The sequence below is a fragment of the Lemur catta genome, chromosome 1 (assembly GCF_020740605.2).
Source record: "Lemur catta isolate mLemCat1 chromosome 1, mLemCat1.pri, whole genome shotgun sequence".
Classification (NCBI taxonomy): Eukaryota; Metazoa; Chordata; class Mammalia; order Primates; family Lemuridae; genus Lemur; species Lemur catta.
The window spans coordinates 209,846,968-209,872,998 of record NC_059128.1 but is presented as its reverse complement, the minus strand read 5'-3'; the positions used below and the strand labels follow the sequence as shown (position 1 = coordinate 209,872,998).

General features: G+C 36.2%; 1 protein-coding gene across 6 annotated transcripts in view; it reads right to left on the bottom strand.

The window, feature by feature from the left end:
• VPS8 (VPS8 subunit of CORVET complex) overlaps positions 1 to 26,031 on the bottom strand; it is a 215,938-nt gene that overhangs the window by 35,599 nt on the left and 154,308 nt on the right. For all 6 annotated transcript variants that reach the window (XM_045539842.1, XM_045539848.1, XM_045539843.1 and 3 more), the window contains 5 exons: positions 24,323 to 24,404; positions 23,499 to 23,581; positions 11,126 to 11,206; positions 8,970 to 9,139; positions 5,877 to 6,042 (listed from right to left, as the gene is read on the bottom strand). In XM_045539842.1, the coding sequence (XP_045395798.1) occupies positions 5,877 to 6,042; positions 8,970 to 9,139; positions 11,126 to 11,206; positions 23,499 to 23,581; positions 24,323 to 24,404 (582 nt within the window). The remainder of the gene's footprint in view (positions 1 to 5,876; positions 6,043 to 8,969; positions 9,140 to 11,125; positions 11,207 to 23,498; positions 23,582 to 24,322; positions 24,405 to 26,031) is intronic.

Below are 26,031 nucleotides of genomic sequence, written 5' to 3'. Positions count from 1 at the left end.
TCTCCTTTTGTGATTACTGAAGGATGAGTGGACATCTGTTTGTGTATTTTCAGTTGCCTTCTTCCTCAGATATTTAGCTCTTAGTGGAAAATCAAAAAGCCTCTAATATCGGATGTTCTTGGCTCCTACCAATAGGGGCTGATTTCAAGCAATACATTATAAAATTCCCAATGACTGTCTAAATGCTCTTGTTTTTTGAAGTTTTAAAAGGAATAATAACTTGAATGTTCTGGTACATAATAACATGTTACTTATTACCTACTCTCATTAACTCCAAACCTGGTTAATAATATAATAGTGCTTAAACTGAATCTAGTAAATCTTAAGCTTTTTTTTTTAATTTACATCAAACTGTCTGTTGACCAACAATTATTATTTTTAAAAGAATTAATAGCAAGCTAATTTCTTCTAATCCTAATCAGTGCCAGTGAAGATGGTTATTTGCTACTATGAATTTAATGAGGGAATAATTCAAGATGAAATGTAAATTATTTGATAAAATTAATATAAGTAAATAACATCTATTGAGAAAATGTAATAAAAGAGTACCTCAGCTGAAATTGGTTTCTATGTACTTCATCTGTGGGTAATATGTACAGAAATCAAAAAGAGAATCAGATAGACTTACAAGGTCTATTCTGTAGACCTGAAGGATTCAGATTGAGTTGCTGTAGGCCTGGGGGGTGGGGGGATAAGGGAAGATAAGGAAAGAAAGGAATTTGGGTCATTTCTCCTATGAGTGGAGAATAAAAGTATTTATTCTAGAGGAAAGTAGGTTTTCTGGGAAATAACTCCCATCGTGTCTGTGTAAACTTGTTGGTAGGCAACTAATATGTCTGAGTTATTGGTTGTATATATCGAGCATTATGAAAAAAGAAGTGAGATAGGAGAGGCAAGCAGAAAGATTATGTGCCAGGACCACATTTTTGAGGGTAACTGTTACATCTTGTTAAGAGTCAGAAATTGAAAAAGTGAAAGTCAATGATTACAAGTCTTGGGAAAAGATGAAACAAAAAGCTAATTGGTATAAGGATCACATACAAAGGCAGTGAGAAAGTTCAAATGCATTCAGTGTCTAGAGTAACAGGTGGAAGCTGACTGGAAGTTTCAACTTGATTTCTGAGTCACTGGGGCCCTCACTTGTGGATCCTCCAGGCATTACATCGTAACTTAACCAGGGCTGATAGATATTCAAAGGAAATTAATAGAACAAAGTAAAACTTTCATGTAATAAAGTTTAATAAAAGTCATCATAATATGGAATTAGTATTTTCATTTAAAATTTTCTTATAATTGGAAATGTGAATGGTTCGCACAATGGTGAGAAATCTTAATTAGCATTGCCATATGGTATTAAATATTAGGTTTCAATTAAGCCAGAATGATAAAAATAGAACAGGCTGGAGGCAGGAAAACTGGGGCAATGATGATCCTACACAACTGAGTTCAAATATTGGCTCTCCCTCTCTGAGCTATATATAGTTCCTTCAGCTGTAAAATAAGGAATATATCATCTTCATGAACTTGGTGTGAAGACATAACATAAAAACATCTAATGCATGTATACGATAAATTTCATTTCCTCTTCATTATGTTACCAACCCACTAGATCTTTTCACAATATCTATGCAAGAAAATCAAGGGAGACAGAGCTAGAGGGAAAGTTAAGAAAAACCAAAATAGTTCTCATTCTAGCTTGTATACCATTATTTGGAAGCATCTTAGATTTGATCTTACTGGAGCTTCCCAAACAATGAAAAAGCCAGGACATCTCTTCTGTCTGGCAGAATGATATAACTTCATAAACAAAGCTGCTGTTGACATTTGGATTCAATTATATGTAGGTGACATATAGATTTCCCCTTTCTAGGTGCTCTGAGAGAAGGTAAGAGAAAAGTCAATGAAGCAGATCATTGTCTTTTTTCACTGCATGAGGTGTGGGGATGTGGGAAGAGGGCAACCAATGTAATGTAAATGGCTTCTAAAGCCAACACTTGTTCAGGAAAAAATTCTTGGCAAAAATGGAATAGAAGGGAATTTCCTAAATATGTTATAAAGGTTATATACAAAAAGCCTACAGTTAACATTACACTTAATGGTGAAAAATTGAACACTTTCCTCCTAAGATAAACAACAAGCCAAGGATGTCTACTCTCACCACTCCTATTCAACACTGTACTGAAGGCCGATGCAATCGGGCAAGAAAAAGAAATAAAAGGCATAAGATTGAAAAGGAAAAAATAAAAGTCTTTTTTTTTGCATATAGCATGGTTGTTTACATAGAAAAAATATAAAAAAGTACTAGTACTAATAAGTAAGGTTAGCAAGGTCACTAGATGCAAGGTCATTATATAAAAATCAATTCTATTTCTATATACTAGCAATGAACACTTGGAAATTGAAATATAAAATAATAAAATATACAACAGTACAAAAGTCATTAAATATACAATAGTACAAAAATCATTAAATATTTAGAAATAAATCTTGCAAAACATTTATAATATTTGCATACTGAAAACTATAAAACACTGATTTGATAAATCAAAAAAGATCAAATCATGCTCATGTATTGGAAGATTCAATATTGTTGAGATGTCAACTCTTCCCAAATTGATCTATAGATTCAACATAATCTAAATAAAATCCCAGCATGGTTTTCTGTGGAAAGCAAGAAGCTTTAAACTTTGAAATGAAAGGCAAAGGAAACAGAGCAGTCAAACATTAGAAAGAAGAATGAAGTTGGAGGACTCACACTCCCTGATAACCAGATTCACTATAAAGCTACAGTATTGGAGAAAGGATAGATACATAGATCAATTACTACAATAGAGAGTTTAAAAACAGACCCACAGATATAACATCAATTGATTTTTGACTAAGGTACAAAGGCAATTCAATGGACATCCACATGCAAAAGAATAAACCTCAATCCATATTTTACATCCTATATAAAAATTAATTCAAAATGAATCAGTGGTTGCCAGGGGTTGAGGGTCAGGGTGGGGAGGGGAAGGTTGGCTACTAAGAGATATTAGGGACTTCTGAGGGGGAAATAATACTGCTCTGTACCCTGACTGTGGAGGTGGCTGCCAAAATTCACAGAAAGTGAATTTTACTGTCTGTAAATTGTTTTTTAAAAAAAGAAGGAAAAAAGGTCAATTTTAGCACTGACTACTATCTAGGAAGAAAGAATTACCTAATTGGCAATATCCAGGCGATATTACCATGGGATCGTTCACAATCAGCTATGATTACATGTATAACTGTATACTATGATTACATGTACATTATTGTATATTACTGAGAGAGGAAAAAACCTGAAGAGCCCCAAGATGTGATGCCTTAAGTATCTGCATAATGGTTCCTCCATCTGCATTTGGATTCAGCTTGCAAAATGCTAGAAATCACAGGACCTGTCCTTCCTTCCCTGAATGCAAACAAAGAAGAGTTTGGGATGTCTAATTAATAAAATTCTCAATCTGAAAACCATACTGAACATCTTTATCCGTATGTTCTGCAGAGATCTCCAATTCCGACAATAAACTCTGTATCTTACTCCCAAATCTGTTGTCTCTATCTTATTAAATAGTATGCCCATTCATTCAGTTTTCAATTAAGAAATCTGGATGCTGCCTTAGACTCCTCCCTCTGTCTTACCTCTTCCATCCAATGAATTTATCATCAGATCATAATTCTACTTCTCAAACATAGTAGCTCTGCTGTGAAGCAGAAAAGAGTATGGAACTAGAAGTTGAGCACAATTACCTAAAGGGTGAAAGACAAGTGTGGTCTTTTACCACTCTCTTTCACCCTCTAGATCCAATCATACAACTTCTAGTTTTATGTTTATTCTACATGCTGTTCCCTCTGCCTGCAATAATTCTCCTCCTGCCTACCCTTGCACCTAAACTTGTCTAGCTTACTCCTCTTTTTCCTGCAAGGGCAGCTAACATGGCCCTTCTAGGAAGCATTTCGAGATCCTTCATGTCTAGTTTAGATCTACTCATTATCTGTTCCTACAGTAAAGTTCATCTGTAAGTGGTTGTGGTATAATAAAAAATGTATATTTGGCCTTTGTCACAGGTTCCCAGCACAGAGCTCCTAAAACCCTTGGAATCCCCTGAGTGATAAGTGTGCCTTTTGTATGCTAATGAGATGACTGGCAGCTGAAGACCCCTAGATAGCTTCAGGAGAGCTGGCTGCCAGAACGACCAAGCCATAATTAGACGTTTGGAACTTTCAACCTCATCTTCCAACCTGTGGTGACGGAAGAAGGGCTGAAGATTGAGTGCAATTACCAATGGCCAATGATTTAATCAACCATGACTATATAATGAAACTCCATAGAATTCCCTAAATGATGGGGTTCAAGCAGCTTCCGGGTTGGTGAAGACACAGATGTGCTGGGGAGGTGGTGGACCCAGAGAGGACGTGGAATCTCTGCCACTCCTCACCCCCATCCCCAACCTTGCCCTATGCAATCTCTTTATTTGGCCGTTCCTCAGTTGTATCCTTTCTAATGAATTGGTAAATGCAAAAAATGTGTTTTTGTGAGTTCTGTGACTCAATTCGACTAGTCAATTATCAAATCTGAGGGAGGGTATGGGGACCTCTGAACTTGCAGCAAAGTTAGACAGAAGTGTGGGTGGCCTGGGTACCTCGCTTGTGGCTGGCATCTGAACTGAGGGCAGCCTTGTGGGACTGAACTCTCAAACCATGGAGTCTCTAACTCTAGGTAGTGTCAGAATTGAATTGATTTGTTGGAAACCTAACTGGTAACCAGAGAATTAACAGAATTGGTGTCGGAATTGGTGCTGGAAAAGACATCACATATTTGGATTCAGAAAAAACTTGAGAGTACTTATTCAAAATCTATTTATAATTTCATTGACTGTATACTCCACAAGACAAGACCATGTTTGTCTTATCTACCATTATATCCCCAGCACATAGCATAGTGCCTAGCACACTGTTCAATACACATGGGGCCAATACATAAATGGAACGCGTACCACTAGTGTGCAGAAATTCTAAACTGTTATCTGGGAAAGAAGCTACTCATGAGGTCTTCCCTGGCTCTGCTTCTGCTACAACATTGAAAGCTGAGGAAACAAAAAGAGAAAAGTAACAGGTCCAACTTTTCACTATGTGATGTGAGGCTGACTGCAGGATAGGGTGGCACAAAGGAAGGAGCAGGAAGGGGCAAATGTGACAGCCCTTCAAAGAGGAAGTACAGCTGAGTGCAGCACAATGGTCAGGTCATAACCCTAGTAACTTCTTTTCCACACTAAACCCCTCATGTTGTCAAGTTTTGCTCTCCCAAAAGTTATTAAGCAATAGAGTTCAAACCCTACTCCGACTTCTGCTTTAAAAAAGGTTGTAAAATAAATAAAAATTATTATCTAGTCCATTAGTCATACTCCAAAGGCAATGAAAAACTTCTCAAAGGAACACTATTCCATCAGGTTCTTTGAAAAAAGTGACCCAATTGAGAAAACCATGTGCAGAACATACGAGTACCTTGTCCATCATCAGCCCTGCTTCACAGTGGTAAGGACTTGCAAGAACTCACTTGTACTTGCTGACCTGTTATTCTGTCAAAGTTTCTTAAAAGCAGCCTCATGCGTGCACATCCTCTCTGTTCAACTAAAGAGCAGAAAATGTCTTGTTACTCTCAAATCCATGTTTTTCAGTGCTGAGCAGAGAGGAGAGGCTCTTCAAACACTAAACGGGACTGAACAGAAGATTTCATGTACTCAATAGCCATCAGAAAAATTTATTGAGGTCTATAGGACCTGAAGAAAATGAGGGCAAGCATAAATGACACTGGTAAGGAAAGACTATCTCCATCTTGCCATGAAAACAAGTCTTACCTGTGATGGGGTTATCCTTCCCTTTTTAATTTCAGATGAATTTTCACTTAGTTTTCCTACTTTGTTACTTGAGCTGCACTTGTAGCATGTCCATCTTGTTTGGCCCTCAATTTCTGTGGTGCATTCTTTGTTTTGTAGACAGAATGCGTGATACAAATGGCCACAGCTGCAAAATGAAGGCAACCAATTTGCACTTTTCATTATCATAAAATCCATAAACATAAGCTATGATAAAAGTGTACTTATAAGCAATAAAGATTTCTGATAAGCTGGAATGCACTGATGGTTGTACAGGATAAGACATAATAAAGGAAATGCACTTGTTGCTGTCTTCTCTTTAAAAATCCAGACCCACATATTTGTATACTTAAGTTGTGAGTAGAAACAGAATCACAGTTCTCTGATACAAACCACCTGGCGGATGAGAAGAACTTCTGTTCATTTCTCAAACTATGAAATTCTGACAGTCTTTTTAGATAGTCCGAGAAAAAGGGAATTGGGAAAAATCATAATTACATAAGTGGCTTGATAATAACGAGTGATCTGCCTCATTAAATTGAAGGCAAGGGTTGTGATTTGATTAAACATTTACAAAAATGTCTTTGCTATAGTAAATCCTTACATTATTCCTGTGAAGAAATTCCCTACTGATTACACTAAATTATCAAATGAGCCTCCTAGAAGTTGAGTATTGAGTGTGATTCTCGGTCATCTTTACTGATTTCTCCTCATTTCTCCAACCTGAAATGTTGGATCACCTCAGAAGTCAATTCTTTTCCTTTCTATAGTCTTTATACTCTTTTTCTTCTCTACTTTCTCTTTCTATATATAAACATTCTCTTCTATACTGTTTTATTACTACCCTTACTCCTTTAGTGATTACTTATAGGTTTCATAGCTTTAAAATACAACCTATTCCTGGTGACTACCCAATTTATACATGTGGCTAAGACCTCTTTCCCTAAACCCTATCTATCTCTTTTTCTCCTCAAGAACTCTACTTTGGATATCTAGTAGGCACCTTAAATTTAACATGTCCAAAACCAAACTTCTGATTTCCAGCCCACTCTACCCCACTGTATGCTCTCATCCAACCTTCCCCATCTCCATAAATGGCAACTACAGTCTTGTAGTTTCTAGGGCCAAAAACTCTGGAGTCATCCTTGACTAGTCTCTATCACACCCCACATCCAATCTAGAAACAAATCCTATCAGCTATATCTTCAGAATATATCTTCAGAATCTTACTGCTTCTCACTTCATTACTATTAACCGGGGCCCTGTCTCACATGGCTTCTGCAATAGCCTAAGTGGTCAGTTGGCTTACACAGCAGTTAGAGTGGTCCTTAAGACATAGTTCAGATCATGTCACTCCTATCCTCAAAACTATCCATTTCTCATTTTAGAAAAAAGTCTCTTTATAAAGACCCAGTTCCTACACAGTTTGGCTGGCCCCTGCTCTTCCTCTGAAGTCCTCCTTCCTCATCTTTCCCTTGCTTCATCCTGCTCAGACACCTCCAGCTTCCCCCCTCACTGCTCCTCAGACATGCCAAGAATGCTCCTGCTTCCTGGTCTTAGCACCTGTGACCCTCCTCCTGGGGCACTCTCTTCTGATACGCACGGCCCCTTCCTTTAGGTCTCTGCTCAATCTCACTTAAACAGTGAGGCTTTCCCTGACTACTCTTTATAAATTAGTAGCTCCCAACATTCTCTTTCCTTTATAACATGTTTTACTTTTATTCATATAATTATTAATTGTATTTTTATTAATTTTAAAATTGTTCATAAGTCACTTTGAGTCTTTCCGTGACCACTCTATATAAGATATCCACCCCCCAACACTCTATCTCCCTTAACATGGTTTTTATTTTTTCCATAGTAGTTACCACTATATGCTATTTCACTTATTTGTTTATTATATGCCACTGCCACTAGAATGTAAACTCCATGAGGGCAGATCCTATGTTTTGTTCATCCTGTATCCTATGCCTTTGAACAGTAGCTGGCATACAGCAGGTGCTCAATAAATATTTGTTGAATGAATGGATTCTTTATGTGATGGGAACTACTCCCCCAACATTCACCAAATCTACCAGGCTTCCTGCACAGCTAACACTTACATAGTGTGCACTCATGACAGGCACTGTTACAAGTACTTTACATAAATTACCTTGTTTAATCTTCATGAAACCCTAGAGGTAGCTACTGTCATCACAATTTACAGATGAAGAAACTAAGATATAAAGAGATTAAATAACTTGTCCAAAGTCTCTCATCTGGCATGTTGCAAAGTCAAGATCTGAACTCAAGAAGTTTGGCTCCTAGTCCGTATCATGTTGCTCCATCCATATATTGTGGATGAGCTTTCTTTGCTCCTGGGACCAACCCCTCCACTTCTGCACAAGATGGCTTCTCTCTTTGCACTGTGGCTTAAATATCACTTATGTGCTGATGATTCTGAGATTTACATTTCCAGTGCCCACACGTCTCCAGATTTCTGACTAGAATATCTGTCTACCTGGCATCCCTGTTTAGATGTCTAATAGCCACCTCAAACCTAACGTTTACAAGACAAAACTCTTGACTTCTCCAGCTCCTTATACCTGTTCCTCCTCATCTTAGACAATGAGACCACGTTCACCCAGCTGCTCAGGCCAAAGACCTCATTTTTCCTTCTGGCTGTGTATCTACTACCCTAGCAAGTTAGTCCTTCCCTTAAAATATATTTGGAATCCAAATACCTCTCAGCACCTTCACTCCTATCTCTCTCATTCTGCTAAAATGTCACTTCCTCAGAGATGTCTTCCCTCATTAAATAGACTCTCATCCTGAACACTTCATCCTTCTATCCCTTTGCTCCATGTTTTATTTTTCTTCACAGCTCTTATTCCTCTGCACTGATTTATTTCTTGAGTACCCTAACCTCCACCCCTCCCCATTCCCATGCAGGTCGTAAGGTCTGTTAGGGCAGGAACTTGCTTGCGGTGTTCATTGCTAGAATGGCTGACTGGCTGTGTATTCACGTGTATTCCTGCTTGGTAATGCCATATATGTACACACACCATACATGTAACATTTCCCTCCCTCTCTTACCTAAACACAATAATTTCATCAGCCATTTCTTGGCGTCTCTTGTACTGCTGCAAACATATAGAGCAATAATCCTGTTTGGGATTCAGTCCTCTCGTGACCGAAGCTCTAAGGTTACACAGTGACCAATGGAGATCTTGGTTTAGAAGGCTAGTTGTTGTTTCCAGCAGAGTCTATGAAAGACCAAAACAAAAAACAAACAAACAACAAAAGGTTATAAAATGAAAGAGATAGAGGAGATGCATGGGGAATAACACTTGCTTAGTTTTCAACTACAAACAACTGAAACTAAAACACATAAAGGGATAAAGTTAATGAAAGAAACAAACATCAAAACCTCCAGACCCTAGCAGTTAATATTAATGTGCAGAGTAATGATGAGTGTATACATTGTTAACATTCTTAAGTCTGTCACTAGTTACTACTGAGAAATCTGTGTTCTCCCACTCTGTGGTTTAATTCAGTATTGATGGCTTTCAAATGACAAGATAAGGCTAAATCTATTTATTTATTGCATTTATATATTAGCTTCTTCTTTTTTTTGGGGGGGGGGGACAGAGTCTCACTCTGTTGCCCTGGCTAGAGTGCTGTGGTGTCAGCCTAGCTCACAGCAACTTCAAACTCCTGGGCTCAAGCGATCCTTCTGCCTCAGCCTCCCAAGTAGCTGGAACTACAGGCATGTACCACCATGCCTGGCTAATTTTTTTCTATATATTTTTAGTTGTCTAGCTAATTTCTTTCTATTTTTAGTAGAGACAGGGTCTTGCTCTTGCTCAGGCTGGTCTCGAACTCCTGACCTTGAGCAATCCACCCGCCTCGGCCTTCCAGAGTGCTAGGATTACAGGCGTGAGCTATTGTGCCCAGCCATAACTTCTCTTTTTGAACACCTCAGAGTGTTACAACAAAAAAACACAGCCAAATCTGGATCCCTGACTTTTTACTGAAATTGCATTTATGGCAATGTTTCAAATAACCTTCACTGGAAAAGCTAATGGCCATTACTCAGTTTTCATCTTTCTTGGGCAGAGAGATCAAATTTTCCTGATCAGCACTTATAAGTCATTTGAATCTATTCAAGACTGTGACATCTGTCATTAAGTCACATAAAAACATTTTCACAGATATCATATTAAGTCATTTTAAGGCTCTCTGTGCTTATATTGTTTTCATACTATAACTAATTCTCAACACTCATATATATCATTTGGATATGGAGTTGGGTTCTTTTCTGTCAGTCCCAAAGGGGAAGATAGGGCTAGGTACTGCCACTTTCCTTCCTATACAGCTTAGCTCTTTAATTTGCCTGTAATGTAAAACTAATTGTCTATTCTAATCTTTTCCAATCAATGCATCTTTTTCTCCTCTTCCATAGGTCCAAAATTGGCAAAAATTTTCTGCCTTGCACTCAGCTTTACTTCTGCTAACCTGGAACGTGTGCCTGCAGGAGTATCAAGCTTCCCTGGGCTCTGCTTATCCAAACTGCAATTCTTACAACACTCTAGGAAAAGCTCAGTCACCCAAATTTTTCTTTTTCTTCTCTTAAACTCTTAAAAAAGCAGACACTATATCTAACATATCTAAATGGCACTTTTCCTAGGTGGCTTCACAAGTCACTTTGAAGTACACTAAGAAAAAAATCTCAAATCTCTTATTGAGAATTAAAGTTATAGGCAATTTAAAGTTAAGGAAAGACGGATGACAATTTATGCATTAGTGGCAAACATCTGTTACACAGCATTTAAAAGAACATTCATTTAATTTTATTTTGCAATTTTGTATATCCATGCTGACCCTTTCTTTTTATGGGTTACAGCTTTGTATTCAATTATTTTTACGGAAAGTTTCTCAGACTTTCATTCTGAAAAAAAGATACTTGTCTCACTGCCAATGAATCAAAAAATAAAATAAATCTAAATTAGGTGCATTTCCACACTCTGTGTGTGTGTGTGTGTGTGTGTATGTGTGTTTGTGGTGTATATAAATTAAGGTCAAGAGAAATTTAAAAACAGAAAAAAAAAACACACATATATCACTCTATCTAACTTCCAATAAATAGATAGTAATTTATTTAAAAAAGTATAGGTGCAAAATAAAAAAAAAGAAAAGCAATGGCTTTTCTGCCTTACAACAGTCTGAGATACAGCAAGTAGCTTACTTACTTGTTCATAGTTAAAGGTATCTAACATGCCCAGAATAAGTCCCTGGATTTCTCCAAGTTTTCCTTTTCCATAAACTGGATCCTAATTAAAAAAAAAATTATAACAAATTATAATTCTTTTATGATTCTGGTATTTTAAAATTACTTTAAAATATAAGTTATACCAAAAAGCAAAATGCTCTTAAGTATTTTTCTATAGTCACAAAATATTCATTCTTCTATGAATCTTCCACTAGAAATGCACATTAGTCTCCCTTTGACTGTCTCAAATATTTTAGAAAAATCAAATTTAAATAAACCAAGCCCCTTTCTTTTGCAAATCTATTTAAACTTTACTTTGATTTTATTTCTGCAAGAAGCTTCCTTTCCTTCATATTAAACACCAACTCTCCCTCTTTGAGCCCTTTTTTATCTGCTGCATTAAAACCAATAAACTCAGGAACACCTAGAATGTGTCAACAACTTCTCTTGTGATCCAATTTAACCACCTCTTGGCCCAAACCAACTAAATTGCTTCAGTTTTGGAGACAAGCAGGATCCGAGAAAACAGCTCAGTTTTTCAAAGCTTTTTTCAATAGTCACTGCTGATAAACAACAGATATCTAGGCACCCAATCTTCCCACCACTGTTTTTCATATAAGGTGTGCCAAATAACTTTTTTATTATGTACTATTTGGGAAACAGTGAAGTGTACCACAAAAAACCCCAAACAAACCAAAAACCAAAAACTGAAATCCAACCACCCAGAGATAAACACTGTTGATATTCTGACGTATATTCGTCTACATTCTTGTTTCTAGGGGAGGAGAAAAAGAGAGAGAAGAACGGATGCATTTCTTTGCATACAAAATTTGAGTATTTTACATAATATTTTTATGTCCTTTTTTTTAACTTAATGGTATATTGTGAGCACTTTCCCATATCATCAAATATTTCTTAATAGCTGCAGAGTATGAATTATGTGAAAATACCATGTTTTATTCAGTCATTCCCTGCTATGGAACATTTAAATTTTCCCCTTCCCCAAACCCCATGCAATATTGTCAAATGCTAACAGCTGTAACTCTTGGTCTGAATCTCTGATTCTTTCTTTAGAGGAGATTTCTGGACAGGGAATTACAAACTCAAAGAGTATTTTTATGGCCATCAGTATATATTGCCAAATTGCTCTACCACAAAGTTTAAGATTTTTTTTATCTCCATGAGCATATTTGTGTGCTCATTTTACTGCACCTTTGGCTAGACTGATAGTTATAATTTTAAAAATTGCCAATAAATATGTCAAGTCTATTACTTTACTCTAATATCTGGTTATGTAGTAGGAGATAAATGACTGTTTTCCATGCCAAATAGGGGAATTCCGACTATACAGTTATGATAAAAGTAACTGCTATTTATTAAGTGGCTAACATGTGAAGTACAGTGCTAAGTGTGAAGCACTTTATGTATACCATATCACTGATTTCCTTCAACAACTTTATGAATAAAGAAATTGAGGCTTAGAGAGGTTATGTAAACTTCTCTAAGTCACAAAACTATTAAGTAGATAGGATGGGATTTGAATCTAGGTACTTCAGAAATTATGCTTTTAATGAACACACTATACTGGTCTCCCAAGTATAGAAATATAAACTAATAAACCAAATAGTAAAATATTTTTTGCTGAAAAATATGGGTAACTAATATGGGTAAACTAAATGATAAACAAATGACCGCTAGAAAATATGAATAACATTTCTGGCTATTTCTTAGGGAGTAAGTGTTATTGAAATCTTGCTGCTGTAAGAGTAAATATGAGGTCAGAAAGAAAAAAGGCTATGAAAGCAGGAAAAACTTGTGCAACACAGTCTCAGGATTTGCTTATTTTTCTCTTCTGGGCTCCAGTGATGGCTCTTGAAGACTAGGTTGTGCAGTTTCTAAGACTGGTTTTCAGTACTTTGAGTTTGTCTAGAGCAGCATGAGACTGTCTGCCAGAAGTTTCTCTGGCTTCTTCAGCCGCTATGGCCATGCTGAAGAAATTCAAAGTACAAAATAACTATGTATTTGTGTACTAATTAACAAATTTACAAGTTTGGTCTTCAGCTTAATAGAAAAATTTTCTTTTTCACAGCTAGAGATCTATTTTTAAGCTAAAGATACCCTGTCAGACATGTGAGGGCCATTTAGAAAAGGCAAGACTATGGATATCTCAGACTAGTTCTTCACTAGAAAAACAACTTAAGCCATACATCCACTAGACAATTTTTTCTTTTTACTTTCTTTGTATAAGAATAGTCCCAAGTTAATGCTTCTCATCTTCACTTAATTATGCTTTTGGTCAAGCTCTTAATAAATGCACTTATTTCTCAAAGTATCAACATGCAAAATCTTATTATAAAACCCTATTATGGTATCTACTATAACATGTGTACCCAATATGACAGTACAGCTCTGGCATGCATTTATGACAAGTGTGGTTTATAAAATAAGGAGGTCTTAAAAGGTTAAATTTTGGAAAAAAGAAGAAATCTTATAGGTCATTTCTATATTTATATCAGTACATTTCACTGTAATATGCATAATTTAAAAGCAAAATCATGAAAACAACCTCATGCTGGGACAACATATAAATTATGGAATGCAAAAGGGAGCTCAAAGTTTCTAGCACAGCATGTGCCAACCCACTAGCTCTTCAAATTATTTTCCAAAGATGTCAGCCAGATTCTTCAGCAATGAATAACTGCTGAGGTTTCTCTTTAACTTACTTGTAAACTATGAAAGAAAAGCACACTTGGGTACTCTGCATAAATGTGTTTTTCAAAAAGCACACTAGAAAAAGATGTGATGAACACTTTTTTTCCTATTGCTTTCTGGCACCTATTGTATTAGGTACATGGTTTGTTTTAGAATTAAAATCTTTACTAATTGAGCATTACTTTAAATATGAATGATGCCCTAAGCAGAAGAGTAGATAAATCATTTATTTGTCTTAATTTTCTCAGTAAGAAAGTCATAAACAGCTTCTCAGAAGCCAAGAATTACTTTTGCTACAGAGTGAAGACAGAATGTATATAACATAAATATGGATCCTTAAAATGCTCTCTTACTTATCACTTAATATTCATGAAAGAGGACTGTACAATTCAGGTCCCAGGTATCAGTCTGAATAAACATGTGGAGGTCAAGAAGATCTTTGAGAATCTTTTATCACGTGACCACCCCTTTTGAAAAAACTAATTTTTTTCAGTTATATCTGTGTAATTGTGCCTCTAAATAACTGTCACTCCCTGCCTTCTCCCCAGAGGACCTGATAAAGTGAGGTAGATATGAAAAACACCTTGACTGGTGTTAGGTACAGAAGAAAAGGCCTAAAACTTGAAGTTAGAAGACCTGGATCAATGTTCCAGCAGTTCACACTTAATAACTGAGTTAACTAAGGCAAGTTATTTAGTTTTTCTGAGTGGCACTTTCCTCATGAGAAATATGAGGGTATTGCTACTTCCCCAGCTTAATGGGCACAGTTAGAGATCAAAAGAGAATGAACACTAAAGTGTTTTATAATCTGTTGAGAACTACACAAGGACTTTAGTGAATGAGTCAATTCATATTTAATGAACATATACTATGTTGTAGGCACTGCACTAGGTGTTATAGATAAAACAGCGAACAAAGTAGACATGGTCTCTGCTTTTATAAAACTCACAGCCTAGGGGGTAAGCCAACATGGAGGTGGGAGTCAAAAAGAATTTAAATTTAGAGGCATGACTGGGGCTAGGGTGAGGGTAGGGAGGCAAGAGAGAAAAAATTTATTTTCTAAAATAGTCTAGGAAATACTCTAGTGGAGAGGATTTAAAGTGGATTAAATACTGGGGTGCTGGAAAATGATGAGGAATTCTACCAAACTTTTAAGGAAAAAATTATAACAATTCTCCACAATCTGTTCCAGAAAACAGAAGCAGAGGGAACGCTTCCTAACTCATTCTATGAAGCCAGCATCATTCTAATACCAACACCAGACAAAGACATTATAAGAAAGGAAAACTACAGATTAATATCTCTCATGAACATACATGCAAAAATCATCAATAAAATATTAGCAAATCGAATCCAACAATGTATAAAAAGAATTATACACCACAACCAAATAGGATTTATCCCAGCTATACAAGGCTGGTTCAACATTGAAAAATCAATTAATGAAAATCTATTGTACGAACAGGCTAAAGAAGAAAAATCATATGATCATATCAATAGATGCAGAAAAAGCACCTGATAAAATCCAACACCTGTTTATAATAAAAACTGTCAGTAGACTAGGAATACAGGGGAACTTCCTCAATTTGATAAACAACATCTACAAAAACCTTACAGCTAACCTCACTCTTAATAGTGAGAAACTAGATGCCTTCCTTCTCAGACTGGGAACAAGGCAAAGATATCGCCTCTCGCCATTACTATTCAACATTTACTAGAAGTGCTAGTTAATGCAGTAAGATAAGAAAAAGAAATAAAAGGTATACAGATTGGAAAGGAGAAAGTAAAACTTGGTTTGCAGATGACATGACTGTCTATCTAGAAAGTCCGAAGGAGTCAACAACGGCAAAGAAACTTCTCAAATAAATAAGTGATTATGGAAAAGTTACAGGATACAAGGTAATTATACAAAAGTCAATTGCTTTCCAATTCCAGCAACCAACAGTTAGAATTTAAAATTAAAAACATAACAGGGCTGGGCACAGTGGCTCATGTCTATAATTCTAGCACTTTGGGAGGCCAAGGTGGGACGATCTCTTGAGGCCACAATTTCAAGACCAGCCTGTTTCTACAAAAAGTAAAAAAAATTAGCCAGGCATGGTGGCATGCGCCTGTAGTCCCAGCTACTTGGGAGGCTGAGGCAGAAGAATCGCTTGAGCCCAGGAGTTTGAGGTTGCAGCAAGTTATGATGACAGCACTGCACTATAGCCTGGGCAACAGAGCACAACTCTGTCTTAATAACAAAAACAAAAACAAAAAAACCCTAAACAAAACAAAAAAATCCCACCAAAAAACATAATACTACCTATACTGGTACCTGTAAGAGAAATATTTAGATATAAATCTAACAAAATACATATAAAATTTATATGAGCAAACTATAAAACTCTGATGAAAGAAAGCAGGGAAGATCTAAATAAATGAAGAGATATTTCATGTTCATGAACAGGAAGACTGATATTGTTAATATGTCAGTTCTTTTTTTTTTTTTTTTTTTTTTTGAGACAGAGTCTCACTTTGTTGCCCGGGCTAGAGTGAGTGCCATGGCATCAGCCTAGCTCACAGCAACCTCAGACTCCTGGGCTTAAGCGATCCTACTGCCTCAGCCTCCCGAGTAGCTGGGACTACAGGCATGAGCCACCATGCCCGGCTAATTTTTTTGTATATATATTTTTAGTTGGCCAGATAATTTCTTTCTATTTTTAGTAGAGACGGGGTCTCACTCTTGCTCAGGCTGGTCTCGAACTCCTGATCTCGAGCGATCCACCCGCCTCGGCCTCCCAGAGCTAGGATTACAGGCGTGAGCCACCGCGCCCGGCCAATATGTCAGTTCTTCATACCAACACCATACTGAAGAGGAACAAAGTAGGATGACTGTCACTCCCTGACTTCAAGACATAATATTATATAAATATGATATAAGAAAGCTGTAGTAATCAAGACAATGTGATACTGGTGAAAGAGTAGGAAATGGATAAATGTAAAAGAATAGAGAACCCAGAAATAGACCCCTACAAATACAGTCGACTGACGAAAGGCAATTCAGTGTAGAAATTCCTTGCAACAAACAGCTAGTAATCCACATGTAGAAAAACGAATCAACACTGAAATCTTACATAAAAATTAACTCAAAATGGATCATAACCCTAAATGTAAAATGCAAAACTATAAAACTTCTATAGGAAAACATAAGAGAAAATCTAGGTAACCCTGAGTTTGGTGATGAGTTTTTAGATACATCAAAAGCATGATCCATGGAAGAAAAAGTTGGTAACTTGGACTTCATTAAAAGTAAAACTTTCTGCTCTGTGAAAGACAGTGCAAACAGAATGAAAACAACAGCCACAGACTGAGAAAACATTTGCAAAACACAAATGTGATAAAGAACCTTATTGAAAATATGCAAAGAACTCTTAAAACTCAACAATAAGAAAATACCTCAAATAAAAAGTGGGCAAAAAATCTGAATGGATACTTCACCAATGAAGATATTCAGATGGCAAACAAGTATATAAAAGCTCAACATCATATGTTATTAGAGAACTGTAAATTAAAACAACAATGAGACTATTACAACATCTCTTAAAATGTCTAAAATCCAAAACACCAACAATACCAAATGCTGGTAACAAAGTAGAGCAACAGGAATTATCATTCATTGCTGGTGGGAATGCAAAATGGTCCAGATATTTTGGAAGACTGTTTGGCAGTTTCTTATAAAGGTAAGCACAGTCTTAACATACAATTCAGCAATCATACTCCTAGGTATTCACCCAAATGAGTTGACAACTTATATCCATACAAAAACATGCACAAGAATGTTTATAGTAGCTTGGGAGGAGGGGATGGGTATATATACACCTAATGAGTGTGATGCATACCGTCTGGGGGATGGACATGCTTGAAACTCTGACTCAGGTGGGGCAAAGGCAATATATATAACCTAAACATTTATGCCCCGGTAATATGCTGAAATAAAAAAATTTAAAAAAATAAAAATAAATTTTAAAAAATTGTCAAAACATAGAAGCAAACAAGATGTTCTTTGATAGGTGAATGAATACACAAACTGTGGTACATCCGTACAATGGAATATTTTTCAGTGATAAAAAGAAATGAGCGATAAAGCCACAAAAAGACAGAGAAGAACCTTAAATGCATATTGCTAAGTGAAAAAAGCCAATGTGAAAAGACTACATACTCTATGATTCTAACTATATGACATTCTGGAAAAGGCAAAACTATAGAGACAGTTAAAAAAAAAAAAAAGTCAGTTGTTGCCAGAAGATCAGTATAGGGAGGAGGATAAAAAGGTGGAACACAGTGGACTTCTAGGGCAGTATATGATTCTGTAATGGTGGATACATGACACCACGTATTTGTCAAAACCCAAAGAACTGTATAACATAAGGGCTAAATCCTAATGTAAACTATGGACTTTAATTAATAATAATGCACCAATATTAGATCACCAATTATAACAAATGTACCACACTAATACAAGATGTTAATAGTAGGGGAAATTGTGTGGGAGGGTAGAGGGGTAAATGGGAATTCTCTGTGTACTTTCTGTGCAATTTTTCCGTGAACCTAATACAGCTCTAGTAATTAATAATAACAATAAACTGAATGAAAGGTCTGGTTGTGTGGCCGAGGCTTGTTGACTGATGCACTTCAATGTAGGGTGGCAGGACAGCTAGCCAGCCTTTTTTCTTGAGGAAATCCTGAAATGTCAAATTTATTTAGGTTTTGTTCCTCTGAGATCATTCAGTGTCTCAAGAAAAAGAACCTCTGTCTCCTCTGTGTGAAGCATATTCAATTTCACTAATAGATAGAGGGCTATTCAGTTTACTTCTTTACTAACATATGGTTTTATGTCTTTCCAGGAATTTGTCCATTTTATCTAAGTTGTCGAATTAACTGTCATAAAGTTGCTTTTCTTTTTTGAGTTTTTTTAAGGTGGAAGTTGAGCTCACAGTTGCTTGAAGCTTTCTTCTTTTCTAATATAGGTGTTTCGGGCTATACATGTCCCCTAAGAACTGCTTAAGTGGCATTCCACAAAGTTTGATATGCTATTTTTTCATTTTCACTTAGTTCAAAATACTTTGTAATTTCCCTTTTAATTTCTTCTTTGATCCATGGGTTACTTACAAGTGTGTTAGTTTCCAAATATACGGGAATTTTCCTGTTATCTTTTTGCTATTTATTTCCAACTTAATTCCATTGCAGTCAGAGAACATATTTTTTTTTTCACTTTAATCCTTTTAAATTTATTGGGACTTGTTTTTATAGCCCAGAATATGATCTATCTTGGTAAATGTTCCACGTATACTTGAGAAGAATGTGTATTCTGCTGTTGTTGTCAAAGTGGTTGTGAGCATTCAGTAGAAATCTGCTGTTATTCTTAGTTTTCTTCCTCTGTATGTAATGCGTGTTTTTTCCCTCTGGGTGCATTTAAGCTTTTCTACTTGTCACTGGTTTTGAGCAATTATGATGAGCTTTGTTGTTATTTTCTTCATGTTTCTTGAGTTTGGGTTTCATTGATCTTATAGTTCTCAAAAAACTTAGAAAAATTTCAACTATGATTACTTCAACTTTTTTTCTGCTGACTCCCTTTTCAGGACTCCAAGTATACATATATTGGGCTGCTTGAAATTGTGCCAAAGTTCACTGATACTCTTAATTATTTTCTGACTCATTTTTCTCTGTTTCATCTTCCATAATCTGTATTGCTATGTCTTCAAGCTCACTAATCTTTTTTTCTGTTTTGATGTCTTTGTCTGTTAATTCTAATATCTGCGTCATATCTCAGTTCCATTTTCCAACTTCTCTGTGAGTTTTGATTGAATATCATATACTGTAAATTTTACACTGTTGAGTCCTGAGTAATTTTGCATTCCTAAGAGTACATTTAAGCTTTGATCTGGGATGTAGTTACTTGGAAACGTTAATCCTAAAACAGTTTAATCCTTTCAGGTCTTGTTTTCAAGATCTGTAAGGCATGACTGGAGCCATCTAGGGCTGTTTTCCATTATTGAGTACTTCTACAGACTCTACTCAATGTCCTGGGAATTATGAGGTTTTCCAGTCTTGCTGGTGGAAAAGCACTATTCTTGGCCTTGCATGAGTATGACTATTGTTCCCTCAAATCCTCTTGGGTGGTTCTTTCTTGGCCTGGGTAGTTTCTTCATATCCAAGTGCTAATACTTGAGGGAGGCCTTCTTCACATCTCCAGAGTTCTCTCTTTTTGTAGTTCTCTCTTAGTACTTTCTCTGCAAACTCTCACCACCTTGACTCTCAGATTCATCTCCCCAAATCAATGAGTATGTTGAAAACTGCTTGCGATCCCCCTTCCTGCACTATTGCTTAGAAACTTTCTCAAGACATTAAGCTGGGGCAAATATAGGGCATACTTTGTTTATTTCCTGTCTCTTAGGAATCACTGTCCCTTATTACATGATAGCCACTATTTGAAAATCACTGTTTCATATCTTTTGTCCAGTCTGGTGTTGTTTAAAGGAGGGTAAATCCAGTTTCTGTTATTCCATCTTACCCAGAAGTAGGATTCCTCCATCCTTGATTTTTATTTACTCTAGAAATTTTTATTGAGTACGTATTATATGTTTGGTGCCTCTGGGCTAGGTGACGGTGATAGAGCCCTAGGTAAAGTGTAGTCTTATCTCTTAAGGTCCTTATATTCTAAAGACACATAAAAATAGGTAAATAGATCTGACTCTGACATGTTTCCTAGAACGTCATCTTTGTCCCTCTGCTTTCCACGCTCATTCATTGCCTCATAAGTTCCTCTAGTTGTAAGAATTTAACTACCACTTCTATGTTGAAGACTTCCAAGTCTATATTGCCATTTCTTCTCTAAACTCTAAACTTCTTCCTCTAAACTTAGTCGTGTTATTCCCTTACTGCTCACTTTAGCCACGTGAACCTGAAAGCAGGGGATTAACTAGGTTCTTTTTGTGTCTCTCTACATCTAAACAGTAAAAGTCCAGTGGATTCTATCACCTAAGTAATTTCCAAATCCATTGTATCCTCTCCATTCTATGCAACCCAATTAACGAACTTTGAGTGCTTATTATATCTAGGTATCTCGATGTCTGTAGTCTTGATTGCTTCCCATTTATCCTGTATAATGCAGGATGAGTGATATTTCTAAAGAAAAACCTCATTTCATCATTCCTCTATTTAAAATCTTGATGACAATTTATTGATTTTAGAATAAAATCCAAAGTCCTCACCATAGATTACAAAGCAATTAAAGACACAGTCCCAGCCTATCTCTCAAATTTCAGCTCTGTGATTCCCTTTTTTCTTGAACACTCGCAACTCCACAAATGTACCATGTTTTCACCTCAAAGTCTTTGTATATATAGTTCTCTTTGCTTAGACTAATCCTACCTCCTTTCTTTCCCTGATTCCTTTGCTCTTTAAGATTCAGGTTAGACATCCCAGCCTCCAGGAAATCTTTCCAAATTCCCTTGTCTGCTTCAGATATATGTTTTTATTGGTACTTCTTTGGGTATATATATATTCAGAAATCCAACTCAATCTAACTTATTCAAAAAAGATAATAACTATAAAGGCACTGGGGTGTTTCAAGGATCCAAGGAAAGGAATGCAGGTAAGCCTTAAGAACTATAATGAGGGACTCAAATGTCATTCAGAATTTTCTCTCCACATTGTCTTCTTTCCTGGTATGTATATCTTGAATCCTCTTTATGCATCTTGCCTGCTCCCCTCTTTGTTTGTCTGCTTCATTCCTCCCCTTCTCTCTGTAGATTATTCTTTTTCATTATTCCAGTTCATATAATGGAAAAGTAATCACTGTCAGCTGAAATTTGAACTTGATATAATCCAGAGACATGAAAAGAGATTTATATATCCTTCTCAAGTTCAGTGGTAAAATTCCTGGAAGGGACACTGACCCAGGGTGGGCAACTGGCCTAAACAGGGCCAATCGGTTGGAGACAGGAGGCAGGGTCATGCTTTCCCATGGCTGCTCCTGCTGTTATCATGTGGACTGAGTGTAGAGATGCAGACATGGCAATTACCCTACATGGGTTCAGAGCAGATAATCCTAAAGGTGGCCACTATTACTTGCATGGAGCACTATGAATAGTCGTATCAGAACATTTTTTGTCTCTCTTATAAGAGCTCTTGTGGGGAAAGAACTGTGCCTTTTATCTATGTAGGTAATGAGCAAACAGGATAACATATAATTAATAATTATTAATTAACTCCCAAAAGACCAGGGACTGAAACAAATAACAAAAGCTTACATGATGTAACAGAAAAGAACATAAATTAGGAAATGGGAGACTTTGGCAGTAGTCCAGGTTCTGCCACTAATGACAGGCCAGGCACTTAACTTCTCTATACTTCAGTTTTCTCCTTTGTCAGCAGAAATTTTTCTAGTAGCCCTACCTACCACAACAGATTATTGTGGGATTCGAATGAGATCATATCTGTGCTGTACAAATATAAGGTAGAGTTATTACGGTAATTACAAACATGGGAATAAGGAATTTAAGAAATAGCATACCTCCTGATCAGTGGCAGTTAACCACTGAAAGTGGAAAATGATAAGAAAACAATTAAATGAATGCCAGTATAACTCAGAATAAAAAATTTTCAACTGTCAAAAGACTTTTGGATTCCAAAGCCTTGCAATACAAAAATTTTAATAAACATATGCTTTTGCCAATGGAAAGATAGATTTTTGTTATAATTTACATATCATAATGCATGGTTAAAGCTCAACAAAAAGCAAAACATATATACTGAGAGAGAGCCCACTTTTGGCTTTAGGATTTCATTTCTTCTAATTTATTTTCTGCCTTATGAAGATATTATTTTATATATGATTAAAAATCTTACAATTAATGTGTTTTAAGATGGATATGAGAAGTAGTCCATAGCAAAGAATTATTCAACACGACAGTTGCTAAGATCAAATGAGAAAATATGTGTAAAAATATATTCTAAAGGATGGTGTACTACTATGTGATGACAGAGACTACTGGATGCATTAGTCTTTATCAGTAAAGGCCCAGGGGCTTAATACAAAATGGGAAGTAGAGCTTGGAGAGTCTTAAAAGAGATAGGGACATTCATGACTGAATAAAAATCATTTGAAAATTATAAAGACTAATGGCATCATATTGCTGGGGGTTTTTTGTTTGTGTTTTGATATGTCTCTATACTGTATGAAATGAGGGAAGACAAAATGGATTCTAAGTATAACTTCTGTTTCCCCAAGAATGCTCACTGATTTTTCTAAAAATATATTTTAGGTTATCTTTTTTTAAGAAGCATAAATAGCTGGAAATAAATGGCAATTCTCTCCCAGGTGGCACACCCATAGGGAACTTGTGTATCTGAATCCCAAGGTAACAGCAAACATCTGAAGGTTGCATGCCCCAACTGAAGGTCACAAGCTTATGTCAGGCAAACTCATACCAATGGGCTGACAAAAAGATTCAAGGATGAGGACCATAAATTAGATATATATAGCTAATGCCAAAAATTAGCTGCATTAAGCTTGAGATCCATTTAAACATCAGCCCAATTTGCTGTTATTTATGAATAATCAATCAACATTTAATTTTTTTCCCCTTTTAACTCACCTGTAAGATTCTTTGCAAGATTGATGGAAGGGCAATAAATGCTGCCATGCTGTTTAGAACTTGCATGGTCAAAGATTTCAGGGCTGTTATAACAAAATGTTAATATTAAGATTAGTTTAAAATAAGATTTCTCGGTTTTTCCTGTAAGTCAGGGGAAAATAGCGGATTTATATAGCTTCTTAGAAACATAGCCAACCAAGAACAATTTGATTTTTTTTTTTTTTTTTTTTGAGACAGAGTCTTGCTCTGTTGCCCGGGCTAGAGTGAGTGCCGTGGCGTCAGCCTAGCTCACAGCAACCTCAAACTCCTGGGCTTAAGCGATCCTACTGCCTCAGCCTCCCGAGTAGCTGGGACTATAGGCATGCGCCACCATGCCTGGCTAATTTTTTCTATATATATATTTTAGTTGGCCAGATAATTTCTTTCTATTTTTAGTAGAGACGGGATCTCGCTCTTGCTCAGGCTGGTCTCGAACTCCTGACCTCGAGCAATCCACCCGCCTCGGCCTCCCAGAGTGCTAGGATTACAGGCATGAGCCACCGTGCCTGGCCACAATTTGATATTTTAAAGTTAAATTGCAGAGACTACTGCTATTCAAGATAAATTATAAGTTACTAAGATTACTATTATTCATGATAAATTAAATAAATGGCACAACGGAGACAATTAAACCTGAAAGATTGAGATCAACACTATAATATGGTTTCATTAAGGAAAATGATAAGAATATAATACTGGGAAAAGATATCATAATTATAGTTTTTGCAAATAAAAGTTAGACTTATGATACAGGTGACTCAGTTATTCGGTTCTGAGGAACTTACCTTCAGAGTGTAGATGAGGGACAGCTGAACTAGACAGCTTCTGAGGGGCCATCATTGCCTCCAATAATGGAAACCAGAGTGCCTATGATGTTAGAGGAAATCAAAGAAAAAAAAAAGTGTTCTGTTATTTTCAAGAATAACTAACATTGGCCTAGTGTTTTAAGGTTAAAACATACTTCTCACATACATTTGTCAATGGAAATTAGAAAAAGGAAAAAGGAAGCATTTGACAGGGAAGGGAAAAGACAATAAAAAGCAGAGACCATAGCTAGAACAGGTATCTTTATCATGCAGTCTTGGGAAACATAAGAAAGCCGAAGTTAAGTAAGTCTAAGCCTTGGAACTGCAATCTTATGTGTCTCAGGAAAGGGTAGGTTTAAAGATGCTAGAGATGAGCTTCCTGCTAGCTTCTTATCTACTCTGGTATAAATGTATCACTGACAAAGTCTAAAATAAGCCTATGAGCCACAGAAAGAAAGAAACCCACAGTTACTGACCCCACACCCAATTTTCTTCAGCTATGTCAACCAAGATAAATGAGTAAAGGTTATCCAAAGTTTTTTCATATCGAGCACTATTTTATATTTCCTAATATAAAATAGACCAGAAATGGAAGTTAATGCTATCTTAATTAATGTTATCAACTATGTCAAGAGATAAACAAAGAGATCTATCATTTATTTATTCCTATTATGTTAGTCATTGTATTAAAGGCCTTACATATTTTTTTTAAAAATCAATCTCATAATAACTTTACACTGTAGGTATTATCTTCACTTGAGATAAGAAATTGAGGTTAATCAAGCTAATGCGTTTTAACATTTCAGACATGTTTTCTTGTTGGATAATGATTTACAAATGCCCTAACCCCATGACTTGAGAGAAACCTATTGCTGCAAACATCTAGAAGAAATTAAATTTCTTAATAAAGAAATTAAAAAGGAAATTTAAAAATTTCTTCAAACAAATGAAAATGAAAACACAACATAGAACTATGGGATACAACAAGAGCAGTGCTAAGAAGGAATTTTATAGCAATCAACACGTACATTTAAAAAGTAGAAACATTTCAAATAAACAACCTAATGATACACCTGAAGGAACTAACACAGCCAAGAATAAACCAAACCCACGATTAGTAAAATGAAAGAAATAGCAAAAATTAGAGCAGAACAAAACAAAATAGAGACTAAAAAAAAAAAACCAATAAAAAGGATCAAAGAAACTAAAAGTTGGTTTGTTGAAAAGATAAACAAAATTGAGGATAGGCATGGTGGCTCACAGCTGTAATTCCAAGCACTTTGGGGGACCGAGGCGGGAGGATCACTTCAGGCCAGGACTTTGAGACCAACCTGGGAAACATAGTGAGACCTCATTTCTACAAAGAATTAAAAAATTAGCCGGGTGTGGTGGTGTATGCCTGTAGCACTAGCTACTAGGGAGATTGAGGTGGGAGAATTACTTGAGCCCAGGAGTTCAGGGTTATAGTAAGCTATGATTGGGCTAATGCACTCTAGCCTGGGCAACAGAGTGAGACTGTTTCTATAAAAAACCAACAAAATGGACAAACTACTAGTTAGATTACCCCAGAAAAAAAAGGGAGAAGACCCAAATAAATAAAATCAGAATTGAAAAAGGAGACAGTTGATACAACAGAAATATAAAGGATCATTAGAGACTATCATGAACAACTGAACAGTAAAAAATTG